This window comes from Scatophagus argus, chromosome 19 (assembly GCF_020382885.2).
Source record: "Scatophagus argus isolate fScaArg1 chromosome 19, fScaArg1.pri, whole genome shotgun sequence".
Classification (NCBI taxonomy): Eukaryota; Metazoa; Chordata; class Actinopteri; family Scatophagidae; genus Scatophagus; species Scatophagus argus.
Window position 1 is genome coordinate 8174202 of NC_058511.1, and position 12876 is coordinate 8187077.

Consider the following 12876-nt stretch of genomic DNA (forward strand, 5'->3'; position numbering starts at 1 on the left):
ATAGTGAATGGATAGTGAGGCATGCCATGTAAATTATTTTATAATTGTATATGTCACGCATCTTTTGAATAAAACGTCATTGTTTCAGATATAAATGCTGTGTCTTGTCTCCTGAATATATCGGCTTATTGTTGAAATCAGACGGGCAGTGTTTACACAAGGGGGCGCTGTGGTCTCAAACGGCAAACATTTTCGTTTGTAATAGCAGGAAAAGCACTGATGGAAGTAACCCTTTTTTACCAGCTTACACACTGAAGAATAGATTTATACATTAAATACTTTTGAACAAGTATGACTTAAGCTCAGAATTTGGGGCTCTCGATTAGTCTGCAATTAGGTATTTAGAAAATGCTGTCACAGCCTTGAGGCGGTTTTTGAGGGGAAGACCAATAAACTAATTGGTTTTCAACTCGCGTATATACGAAAACACTATAGATTTAAGACTAATGGAAAAGTCTGTCCCTGGAGCCAGAGACCAACTGTTTTTGTTTATTTTTATTTTTTTTTGGCTTGTTTGTGTGTTGTTTATTTTCCACCCCTGTGGTGTGCCTGCTGTCCTTAGAGGCAGCTGTCTGTCTCTGTCCGTGGTGCTGAACTCTGATCACGTGACCCTCCTCCCGTGTGTTGGATATGTGCTTCCGCCCCCTCTTCTCTTTTTTTCTGGATTCCTTTTTTTGTCTCTGAAGCGACACCAAAAAACAGCTTCGGCTGCAGTTTCAATTAAACGCGACGTGACGATCCAGGCCGTATCATTGTGCTGTTCTCTAAAGACCGCGGGTTGTTTCCCCGTCGCCATTTTCAGCCGCCAGACGGCTCGGTGTGATAATGGACACCGACTATTCGTCCGGCTTGGAAAACCCTCTGTACAGCGAGCTGAAATACTTCTGTCGGAAGATACAGGAGGCTTACAACGAGCTGAAGGAGGACCTGACACCTTACCGAGATGATCGCTTTTACAGGTGGGTCTCTTGTTTATCTGGGACCAGCACAATGAGAAATCGTTATTTCCGCTGCGTTGCACAATATGCTCCTAAAGGCAGATATTTTATCTATGACGGGCCTGTTGTGTGATTGCAGATGCAAACAAGGTGTGTTCTTAGTAAAGATTTACGTGGAATTATACTCATTTGTTTTATTATATTTGGTCGTTTATATTTTTGATGATAGCAAGCTAAGGGGTGGAGGATGTCCAATAGATTAATTCAAGAAAATGTAATGAAAAATAGTGAGTTGAGAAGGGCACAGGGCAGAGGCGATTTTTTATTTACACATATTCCTAGTTTGTACTGACATTTTAGATAATCACACAATTTAGGGGTAAATGCCTTCCTCTTCATTTCAATCAAAGGCAACAAGTGTGTTATGTGGAGGGAAATTTAATTATGCATCCGCGTTAAATGGCGGTGAAACTGCTGTTATAATTTAAATGTTGTCATTCAAAAATGGAATAAGTGAACCAAAATTACTCAAACTGCTAGTTAAAATTTACTTGAAAATCAAGGTTGGACGCTGCCGTGCTGCGCATGCTCACACATTCTTTTTGGGAATATAAAATCCCTTATTAATCCGTTATTTATACTCCATTTCAAAATAGACATTTAAATTATATTATTATATATTTATATTTATATATTTTTTATTTTTATATAAATTATATTGTATATTATTTATGAATTCATTAATGATCTACTTATTTACTGTTTCATATTTTTTATAAATTCCATCTTAAGTTGAACTATATTGATGAATTTATATTTTAGATGTATTTTTTTCTATAATTCCGATTATTATTGGCTATTAAATTATCAAACAATTACTTTATTTGCAATTTCGTCAATTTATTTATAAATAAACGGATTTATTTGTAAAAAAAAAATAATAATAAAATAAAATAATAATAATAATCAAACACGGTTTTCCCTTTCAATCCAGTTCATTTCACTTAAATGCTATGTTTGGCGAGTATTTCTAATTTTTAAAACATTTAATTAGCTCTTTGAAATCTAAAATCTGAGAGTTAAACTTGTCTCTTCGCATGTTTTTTTTTTTGTTGTTTTTAAAAGAAACAAAAAAAAACAAAAAACAAAAACAGCGTTTTACATGCTTTTACAATCACTTCCTTCCTGCTGGCGTCACTTGACCGTCGTCCATCCCGTTCGGTGACGTTGCATTCCAGTTGTCGCAACCTGATGTTGTTACACGGATGTGGATCCACTGCGAAACTCTAGCGTCTTTTTATCTCGGCACCGAGACTGCAAAGCGACAGAAATGGAGCTGTAAGTGTAAGACTTGGTCAGCGGCCACGCCTGAGATGTGTCCGTGGTGTTCATGTTTGCTAGAACAAGTGTCGAACCACTGTACATTTTCTGCCATCTGTTACTGTTAGCATAAACTAGCATGGCAGCTAGCAGTGAAGACATATCCGCCCCTGAACCACTGTCTGTAAGCTAGCAACGTTAAACACAAAACAAACACCGTTTTTTTCCCTCTCACTTAATGCGTGTGATTCTGGCACTTAGCTTGTGTGTATGTTAACTCAAATTAATATCTCCTTGTGACAGATTGGCTCCTATGCGGCTCTACACCCTGTCCAAGAGGCATTTTGTCTTGGTCTTCGTGTTGTTCCTGACCTGCTTCGCCCTCACTGTCTTTATTGGCATTGCAGGTATGCCTTTATAAACGTTCATACAACACTGGCCAGAGCCATGTGTTATTCAGAAGTCATTTAGGTCAAGACACACAAAGTGAGTCATTCAGCTTCAGTCCGTTGCCTATGATCATCAAACTCTGAAAACAAAAAGAAAATCGCTGCTACTCTGCTCCTTTCTGGAAAGTCCTGTGGTTCTCAATGTTTAAAGGGAAAGTTAATCTTCGTTTTGAGAATCAATCATATATTTTAATGTAAGCAGCCCTGTTGTCTCATTTTTTGTGATTTCAGCGTAAAGCTGCGGTCTTATAAAAGACCAATTGGCAAATTTATTTTTCTCAGTTATTGTGTGCATCACAGTCCTTGTTACTTTGGATCCACAGTCTAAATTCATTTTTTTTGACATCCAGTTAGCAAGATGTCTAGTAAAGTTTAAGTATACTCTTGTCTATGTGATTTTTTTAATATGACTATGACATTTTGAGGTCAGGGAGAATTTTACTCTTCTTTTGGGGCATTGCTTTGTGAAAAATGTATTCATTGTGTTCTCTTAATTTCTGTAGGTCCTAAGGTTATTTTAGAGCAAGAACACAATGGTGGTCAGTTACTTTCCAAAAACCTTTCCGTTAAGGTAAGTTAAAAATGTTTGTGTTGCCGTGATAGCAAGCGGTGCAGAACAGTGCTGCTTGATTTTTAGGTAGACATATTTGTAATGAATGCAATCACTTCACTTCTGCAAGAATGCAAGTGAGAAATGAAGGATTGGGGCGATGTTTCCCGCTGTTCTACTCTAAATGTGTGTGTGTTTTTATTGTAGTGAATAAATAGCATACGATTAAAAATGTATTTTGCTATTTTAATGATACACATATAGTCTGGTATGTATAGAAGAGGATAACCTTGCAATATATTGTAGACTCAGGTGTAATATTTTGTTAGTCTTGCATCATTCCAGCCATTATCTTTCTGCTTGTAATTTAATGCATCATCCTGTGTTAAGATGTCTTATCACTGGAATGACATTTTGAGTGTTTCATTGATTGCTGTTGATAAGTATCTCTTAAACTCATTAGCAAATTAACTGTGTCACTTAATGTTTTCAGACTGGGCCTTTCAATCTTGTTTCTCCTCCCCTCACCACCTACAATCAGCAGCTATGGCTCACCTGCGTGATGCAGGCTGAACACAGCAATAGTAAGACCGAAAAGAACCGCTGTTTACCATGACAGTTGAATGTTGACGTGTATCTCTCACAGACCTGAAATACTCTTTTCATTGTGAAAACATACTTGGCTTTGGCTAATAACAACATGTTTTTACTGCTCCCTGTGCCAGTGGGAGACTTCCAGCAGCCTTTTGAGATCAATGTTGAACTGAAAGGAGTGACGCAGGATGCCAGCATAATGCAAATCAACAAAGTGCACCCGAAATCGCGAATGCTACACTGCGGGACTGTAAGTGTCAAACTGCAACCCAGCTACCTTTCTGTCTTGCAGTATGCTTTCATTGTCATTAATGTTTTAAGCCATTTTCACATTTGAACTGTGGACAAAGTCCAGAGGTTGGCCCTGGATGCTGTCTGGACTTTCCCTTTCACACATGTGGCACGCGACAAGAGATCATCTGTGTCACTGGGAAATACTGTGGGTTTTTTTTGCAAGGGGTTATGCCTGGGTAGGCATGCAGGAGGAGGAGAAGCAAGACTCATCTGTAATGATGATTGTTGATATCAATGCTGCATGCATTTGGACCTATCCGCATTATTAACAAAAGAGTGGACATCGACATACAGGCAAGCACAAAAGAGTACGAAGCAGCTATACATTGTGCAACATTATCAAGATGTCCAGTGGCTCCATGTGAATTCTCCAGACAGTGACTTGGACGTGTTCAGTTCACACATGGACTTTGTACTAGAGAGCTGGCAGGGTAAAGTCCAGGCAAAATGATTCTGACATTTGCGTTCATGTGTACAGCTTCTCCAGGTGATGTCTGGAAAGTTTCAGGCTAGCAGTGTATTTGTGAAAGGGGCTTTAGTGAGGCAGCAGCACCCAGCGACCAACGCAGCAGTCTGGGTTCATCAAGCGATGATGTCCTCCTGAATTGACAATGATGCAGTGTTGGGGTTTTTTGTCTCTCTTCACAGAGCTGTGATGAGATCATTGTGCTCCATCTGGGCTATCTGAGCTACACCCAGTACCAGGTCAAGGTCAGCTTCAAAGGCCTTGAAAATATCACATATGAAATGAAAGTCAAGTTTGTGGTAAGTGACAAACACTGGCAGGATTTTTCTTCCAGTTTATAAATCAAACTGTGAGATTTGCTACATTGTTTCTTCCCCCCAAAACAGCTTTAGCTCACAAGTTAAGCAGAGGCTTTTTATTCATTTTGTTTCTCTTCCTATTTTTCTCTAAAAAATTTCCTCCTCAGTGGAAAACATACAACCCCACCTTCTCGCAAGTGGAGATCTGGTTCCGGTTTGTCTTTGTGGTCTTGACGTTTATGGTGACGGTAAGAGCACAGATTACTTTTTAGATCTTAATGTCAGTGAATTTCACAGGACCATATTCCAATCTGACTAAGACATGAACAAAAATTAACTAGCATAAATCTTACGTAAAACTTTCTTTTACCAAATTTCCGACTAACGTTTTTTTCCCTACTTTTTCCAGTGTATGTTCGCACACTCACTGAGGAAGTTTTCTATGAGAGATTGGGGCATAGAACAGAAGTGGATGTCTATTCTGCTCCCCTTGCTGCTACTCTACAATGGTGAGCTTCACTATTCTCTCTCCTTGAGATTTTTTTTTTGTTTTGTTTTGTTTCATGTGTCAGCTGCCAACGTTATTTGTGTCCTGTCCAATTTAGTCCAATTTGAAAGTCAGGTCAGTTACTTCATGTGTTTTGTTGCTTTTTCTGTTCAGATCCATTCTTCCCGCTGTCATTCCTGGTGAACAGCTGGTTTCCGGGAACGTTAGACGCATTCTTTCAGGCTCTGTTCCTGTGTGCCCTGCTGCTCTTCTGGCTCTGTGTTTATCATGGCATCAGGGTTCAGGTGGGTCCAGTGCTAGACCCATGCTAAAGTGGTTCCCTCACACTTTTAGCTCATTATGAATCTTATTGCATGTGTTTTGTGTTGCTTCCACAGGGTGAGAGGAAATGTCTGACGTTCTACCTGCCTAAGATGATCATTGTAGGTCTTCTGTGGCTCTCGGCGGTTACTCTGGGCATATGGCAAACGTAAGTCTGACCTCACTCGCCAATAGCAGCAGCAGCAGGAGTCAAACTGTGAGTTACAACAAGGCTGAAAAGATCTCTCCTTTTCTGAACCTGCAGGGTTAATGAACTCCAAGACCCTACCTATCAGTACAAAGTGGACATAGGGAACTTTCAGGTGAGCAGTTTTAAGTAATTTTATACAAAACATTAGATCATTCTTATCACATTCAATTAGGAGTCAAAAATGGATTAAAGCAGTGAGCTATTGTTTTATGCTTTCAGTTAGTAGATGCACAGATTGTGGTAAAGACTTAATGTTTGATCAGTGTTGATATATTTCATGCACTCAGTGATTTAATGAAATCCCATGTTCCTTTTCCAGGGCATGAAGGTCTTCTTCCTGATTGTAGTTTCCCTCTACATCCTCTACCTGATCTTTCTGGTCGTCAGAGCTTGTTCTGAACTCAAGAACACGCCTTACTCGGGTATGTCAGCATACTACACTTATCTGTATTTTATTCAAGTCAGCTTCTTTTACCATAACATTAATGAACTGTGTTTTCCTTCACTAGATCTGCGGCTCAGGTTTTTGACAGCGCTGACGTTTGTGGTCCTTGTTATAAGGTGTGTTTTTAAGGAAAATACGAAACCCGAAAGGGCCCTCTTTGTGGTTGTTTTTGATGACGCCCTTTGTGGTTTAATTTGATCCTGTTGTTCTCGCTGCCCTTCCTCCTCCAGCATGGTTATCCTCTACCTGAGGTTTGGTGCCAAGGCCCTTCAAGACAATTTTGTTGCTGAGCTGTCTACTCATTACCAAAACTATATCCTTTCAAATAAAATTTCACTTTGATTTCACTTAAACATACCACGTGAGATGATGTTGATGTTTTAAATGTGACGGAGATTATTCCTTAACTCCAGACATACCAGCTGAATTTTTATCATTCTACGGCTTACTCAACTTCTACTTGTACACATTAGCATTTGTGTATTCTCCCTCCAAGAATGCTCTTTATGGTAGGTAATACGACACAGTTTCACTTCAGTAAATAATGAACTAATGCATCAGCCTAACTGGTTCTGATTAATTTCCCAGACTCCCAGTTGAAGGATAATCCTGCTTTCTCCATGCTAAATGACTCAGATGATGAAGTAATATACGGGTAAGCATTTGTTTACTTAATTGCTTTTGGGATTTCTTAGCCCTCAAGGTGTGGGAGGTGGCGTTCAGAGTAAACTTCCATAAACCAAATGATGTCTTCTTTGTCTTTGTAAAGGAGTGATTATGAAGACATGCCTTTGCAAAACGGACGTGCTATCAAAGCAACCGCCAAGTACCAGGATGAGAGTGACAGTGACTGACGGGATCCCTGTGCACCTGTTGGAAACTGAGAATACAATACAACAAACTACATGTGTATGTGTAAATAAGAAGTACCTGCATTGTTAGTACAATATACTGTAAGTGTACATAAATATATTTTTAAAAAAAAAGACAAGTACCATGTCAGTTGAATGTACTGTATTTTAACAGACAGTTCAGGCATGTAGCCACTCAAACTTTTTTCATTCATGCTTTCAACCTCATCTATAACAAAGGAAACAAACTCTGATGTAAAGTAGTTTTTACCAATTTGTCAACCAGCATTTCTTCACAAACTGATTGAAAGAACTGGGGAAAGTGCTAATATTAATTAGGGACTTTTTTGTGAGTGTGGGTGAAATCAGTGTGGGTTCTTTTTTTTTTTTTTTTTTTTTTTCGTTAAACCACTGTTGTCTCTTAGTACTTGCACTGTGTTGTTTTTACCATTTCTTTCTGCTCACTAAGATGAATGATAACGCATGTGTCTGGCCAAAGATGAGTAACGTCGTATTGGTGGTATAAATCAAATGAGGCTTCCACTGCAGCAGCTGTTAAAAGTGTGCTCTAACTGTACATATCTTGCACTCATGCGTTTGATGAATTGGGGATTTGAGTGCCATAGCGATATTGCTGTTAACAAATTCTTTGTCTTCAGACATGTTAAAAAAACATAACAGAGAGCCTTAATGGGAGAAGGTACCACTGATTTCTTAATACTCCTCCTATTCTTTCCCTGGAAAGAAACTTGCACTTGTTTAAGAATTTGTATTTATTTTGCCAAAAGTTGATGACATTTCATACTGTATTATTTCAAAACCTGGATGGATGGATTTTGATGAACTGCAAGGATTTTTTTTACACAACTTTATATATATGGACTACTGATCTGTTCATTATTTCTTATCACAGCACACCCAGTAGGTATATGATTGTCCAAATACATTATGCCTTATGTGAAACATATTATTTTAAGTTACTTTATTTCCCTGTAACTTTCCTTGTATTGCCTACAACAGTAGACTTGCTGTCCCTTGTTTTCTAAAACTGGAGTTTATGGACAATAACAGCCATAACAAATTTGATTCTGTTCTTTACAAATGATATCACCACATGTATGATAATCAAGATGGTGCCTTGTCTTTTCATCACTGTTTTGTTTTAAGTGGGCAGCAGTCTCAAATTTGTAAATGCTTTGACATAAAAGTATATTTAAGGTTTTTTTCATTGTGAATGAAGCTTATCATAGTTTATGGTCTTGAATTGAGGTTGTTGTGGGTCCTGATTTATTGGAAGTTCTTTGAATTTTTTTTGCTTTATGAGATAAAAGCTGTACATGTAGCACTCTGTCATATTGTGTAAATAAAGTATATAAAACAATGAATTGTTTTAATCAGTTATGCATCATTAAAAATATATGTTTATTCAAATATAGCCAACACAACCAAATACAACATGCTGGTTCACTTCAGGTACGTCGTGGTTGATTCAAATGGCCAGCCCAAAAACACTGACGATACAATACATGGACTTGTTCTCCCATCTCACTGCACAGCTTCCTGTTGGGTGTAATCCGCAATAAATTCAGTGACAGCTCCATTCACACAAATATATAGAAGAATAAAAGAAATATCCATGCAAAATATTACACATCATTTTAAACCTGCATATATGAAAAACAGAAAGGTGTTTTATTTTACCATCACTTGAGTTGTCCCAGAAGCATGCGCTGGCTGTTTGCAGACCTGCTCCGTTCTTCTGCATGATGATACAGGTTACTGTGGGAATACACAAACACATCTTTTATTAGTAGCTTCATAATATTACTGTTTCACTTCTTAATATCAGTGAGGCAGCAGCTCATATACCAATATATTTGAAAGGCTTCTTCAGCTTGCTGAGCTGACCGAGGCACTGCTCCACTACACTGGTGGTCCACTGGTTCACTCTGTTGTGCTGGTAGGTATTTCCTCCTATTGCTGTTTCCACTGACTACACATACAATACAGACAACACAGTGCTTAAATGAGAACAGGTCAATACACACGACAACCTTTCAACACCCTTACTGTGATGCTGTAAGTGAGTATACTGTATATTAAAAATAAGTATCTTTAAAATCTATATCATATAATACAACTTAACCAGCAAACACTGTATGAAGATGTACTGAAAGGCGTTACGATCAATCTGTTGTATCATGATATAAGCTCTACGGGCGCACATAGCGTCCAGCAGCCGTAACAGTATCCATAGCAACCAAAGGGTCGCTGAACACAAAGTTGCTAGCAAGCCGTAGCAACGAACTGACAATATTAAAACTTTGTGGATAATTCAGAAGGCATCCAGACTGTATTTTGCTTACCTCTTTAATAATTTCGCTCACTTCTTCAACTACGAACACAGTCTGTTTAATGAGAAACAAAACAGTTTAAGCTAGCCGGCCGACATGGCTGCTCGCCTTCTACTTTCCGGCCAGTCATTTGTCAAGAACACCGTGGAATTTTGTGGTAACGTCATTATCTGTGTGTTATTTCTTGATGTTAAAAATACATACAGTAACTAGTTTCATGTATGAAACCAACCTCATCCTCTGTGTGATACTCGTCCATGGCTACTGCCTCCAATGTCGGGTGAAACAGTTTACCTAGGAACAAGACTTCCGGTTGTGTTCTTTCAGAATAAGGTGTCGTCTATACAAATCTAGAGGACTCGACCACCGACCCTCTTTTTCCAACAAATGTGCTAAATAATTCATAAAAGCTATACAATGACTTTCACGGCATCCAAATTATTATTTTATTTTTTTTTTACTTAAATCTGCTGAATGCTTATGGACTTTTGGTATCCCAAATCTGTATGATAATACAGTATTATCATACAGACATAATACCAACATGCTTCTTGAGACTGTTGCAAGGCATCTGATGAACAGTCAACATTTCAAATGGATGTTTTATTAAATGGAATCAATAGAAAGAATGTAATAACAGATTCTTTAGACATCTGACACATTGCACTGCAACTTCTCTTAACAAATGCTATTGGGATAATCACTTTGAAAAACACAAAATGGGAAACATTATGCAGTTAATGTGACCAATATTTGGTCAACAGTAAAGTTGGAGAAGGGTCTTTCAAAATTCTATATTTATTCCATCCCACAAACTACTTTCTCAAAACATATGAAAATGACCTTTCTGAATTCTGTGTATTCTGTAATATTGGCACAGAAACAGCTTTACATTTATTTTACGTACTGAAGTGAGATTCTTCTGGATTTATGTCGAACATTATTTTTTTTTTTTTATGAATGCAAGAATGTGGACAGAACAAAGTCTTAAAAGTCTTCTTTTAATTGTTAGACTAAATATATACTTATCCCCTTTATTGGTTTTTGTAAAAACAATTTTATGTTCATAAAAGTTTACATGTAAATAAAGGTTATCAAAAAAATGTAAGAAGGGAATTCAGCTCCCCCTGCTGGTAATTCGCAGACGGCCATTTTACTTAAATGTTAGGACGCGGTGTCACGCTTGCTGGCCGCCATTGAAATGGTCACGCACGTTGATGCTTTTTCAGAACAGTTTTTTGGATTGCATCTTTTATTTCTTTTTTTCCGTCCAGACTTCTGGTTTTACTTCTAATATTTAAGGTAAGGTTATAGCGTTTGCTCACCAGAAAATGTGTTCTATGACGTTTAAGTGTCACGATGTTAACGTAGCCGTTAAGCTAGGCTAAGTGACATGCTAGGTGTTAGCTTAACTTGCAAGGGGCAGCTCTAACGTAAGATGGCTTTGGAGTGGAAGTTGATATATTATTTTACAAGTATTGACTTAATGGCGTTATGCTTTAGTGTTAACGTTAAGTAAGACAGTTGCTAACTTGCCTCTGAAGTAAGCGTCCACCTGTAACCCTTCGTGTTAACCACTCTGTTTCAGTCAACTAGAGTAAGTGACTGTTCTTTGATAGATGAAAATATTCCCTCATTTTGCCCTGCACACAACGCCATTGCTGTTAACTATTGGTGCGTCGAGAGTCTGCTGAAACATTGTGTGCTTTTTATTTGTTGAGTTGTCCAGTCTTGAAGTTGGCATTGACGTTAAAGTTCGCGCAATAAGTCGGAAAAGGTATTTTGACGTTACATGTACAACTGTTGAAATTCACATGTATGTTTGGTTGACTGCTTTAAACGTTTGACTTCATTATGAAGCCGTTTTTCACGAACTTAAATATAACCGTCGATTATTGGCGTTACAACCTTTACTTTGAAAACACAAATACCGGAAGTTTAAATATTAGTTGTGCTAACAACTTGATATGCTATGTCTGTTTCACTGAGGTCCGTATATCAATGGCTTAGTTGTACTAAAATAAACCGTACTGTGAGATTTTGTCAGATTTTACACATTTCCTCAGATTCTGGACTCCATATTTAAATATGTACTTCAGTACAAAAAGTATGTATTTTCTGTTTGAGCGCTGTTTCTGCATGGTTTCCTTCAGCAGAGGGAGACAGATCTCAGTCTATCTTCGTCAAAGCGTTCGTTGAAACAGAATTCATGTGTTTTGTTAGATTTAATCCACGCATGCAAACCTTTTGTGAGGAATGGCGACAATCCCAATCTCATAATTTAACTTAATAAATAAACAATTCAGCCCCATATAAGCTACAAAAAGGATTTTAAGATACCTTTTCGTCGTGATGCTTTATTGGTCAGAAGTAAACCACGTGACCAGAAATAGCATTTTACCCACATTCACTATGACGATAGTTCGGAACTGAACTTAGCGATCTTGTATCCTTTTTTGAGCCGATTAGTCACAAACACCCAAAACACTTTAACACTTTTGTTGGTATTTCATTTCTGCTGTGTCGTTATTGGAGTTACGTTGAACCGTGAGTGAGAGTCATAGTCAGGACGACGACCCGCTCACTTCGCCCGTTTGTTGGTATCGCTTCTCGGCCTTTTGGCTAAGATCAAGTGTAGTATCTGTTCTTATCAGTTTAATATCTGATACGTCCCCTACCCGGGGACCATATATTAAATTGATTTTTGGAACAGGGAGATGGAATAGGGGCTTGCTCCGTCCACTCCACGCATCGACCTGGTATTGCAGTATCTCCAGGAACGGTGCACCCCCCTGAGCATGTGAAAGAGAAAAGGATATTTAGTCAGGTTTAAGATTTGCAAACATTGAAGCATATGGGTTCTGTCAAACGAAGTTGTTGCAGTGGCGTGATGTTGTAGAAAACTGCAGTGAATACACAAGTTCTGGTAACACTAAGAGATTGCAAACTTATGGTATGAATGCGATTGTAAAATTATTCAAACAGTACTGCCTATTCAAGATTCAAGAGTCTTTATTGTCAATATGCAAGCATAACGAAATTTTGTGCAGATTCTCAGCTTCAAAACACACTTATAAATAGAAAACATTAAAATTGCACACCTTAGAAAAAAAAATATAAAAATATAAAATGCAAAGTACAAAATACAGAATGAGGTAGATAAAAACAAAGTGCACTTAGTGCCAGACTATGTGTATGAGTGTTTCACTGTAGGGGGGTTATTGCTTTAACAGCTCTGGGGAAGAAGCTGTCCCTGAGTCTGTTGGTGCTGGTTTTAATGTTCCTGTACCGCTTTCC

The 12876-nt window shown here is 38.1% G+C and overlaps 2 protein-coding genes and 1 non-coding gene across 4 annotated transcripts; 2 read left to right on the forward strand and 1 right to left on the reverse strand.

Moving 5' to 3' along the window:
* The first annotated feature begins 690 nt into the window (after nt 1-690).
* On the forward strand, nt 691-8610 carry tmem181 (transmembrane protein 181). Its single transcript, XM_046373617.1, has 17 exons — nt 691-959; nt 2562-2665; nt 3211-3278; nt 3751-3841; nt 3983-4101; nt 4794-4910; nt 5078-5158; nt 5320-5419; nt 5572-5702; nt 5796-5887; nt 5984-6041; nt 6249-6351; nt 6439-6490; nt 6605-6687; nt 6794-6883; nt 6963-7029; nt 7144-8610. Exons 1-17 carry the CDS (start codon nt 826-828, stop codon nt 7226-7228), a joined length of 1575 nt encoding a protein of 524 aa, XP_046229573.1. The 5' UTR covers nt 691-825; the 3' UTR covers nt 7229-8610.
* Nucleotides 8611-8623: 13 nt separating this feature from the next.
* On the reverse strand, nt 8624-9932 carry dynlt1b (dynein light chain Tctex-type 1b). Of its 2 annotated transcripts, none has more exons than XM_046373619.1 (5): nt 9812-9932; nt 9592-9633; nt 9095-9218; nt 8927-9004; nt 8624-8785 (listed from the first exon to the last, which is right to left on the reverse strand). In XM_046373619.1, exons 1-5 carry the CDS (start codon nt 9836-9838, stop codon nt 8715-8717), a joined length of 342 nt encoding a protein of 113 aa, XP_046229575.1. In that variant the 5' UTR covers nt 9839-9932; the 3' UTR covers nt 8624-8714. The 2 variants fall into 2 exon arrangements, with proteins under 2 accessions (XP_046229575.1, XP_046229574.1); XM_046373618.1 differs by having other exon boundaries at nt 9784-9860.
* Nucleotides 9933-12181: 2249 nt separating this feature from the next.
* LOC124051125 lies at nt 12182-12372 on the forward strand. The gene has a single exon (XR_006841770.1). It is a non-coding gene; the product is annotated as a U2 spliceosomal RNA (small nuclear RNA).
* Nucleotides 12373-12876: the final 504 nt, after the last annotated feature.

What these genes read in the sequence shown, in the direction of transcription:
- tmem181 (XM_046373617.1), top strand. Translation starts at nt 826, where the DNA reads ATGGACACCGACTATTCGTCCGGCTTGGAAAACCCTCTGTACAGCGAG. An exon ending in GAATGCTACACTGCGGGACT is followed by an intron (nt 4,102 to 4,793) that starts GTAAGTGTCAAA and finishes CTCTCTTCACAG; the next exon opens with AGCTGTGATGAGATCATTGT. An exon ending in TCTTGACGTTTATGGTGACG is followed by an intron (nt 5,159 to 5,319) that starts GTAAGAGCACAG and finishes TACTTTTTCCAG; the next exon opens with TGTATGTTCGCACACTCACT.
- dynlt1b (XM_046373618.1), bottom strand. Translation starts at nt 9,816, where the DNA reads ATGAGGTTGGTTTCATACATGAAACTAGTTACT. An exon ending in GAAGCCTTTCAAATATATTG is followed by an intron (nt 9,005 to 9,094) that starts GTATATGAGCTG and finishes GTATTCCCACAG; the next exon opens with TAACCTGTATCATCATGCAG. An exon ending in CTGGGACAACTCAAGTGATG is followed by an intron (nt 8,786 to 8,926) that starts GTAAAATAAAAC and finishes TACACCCAACAG; the next exon opens with GAAGCTGTGCAGTGAGATGG.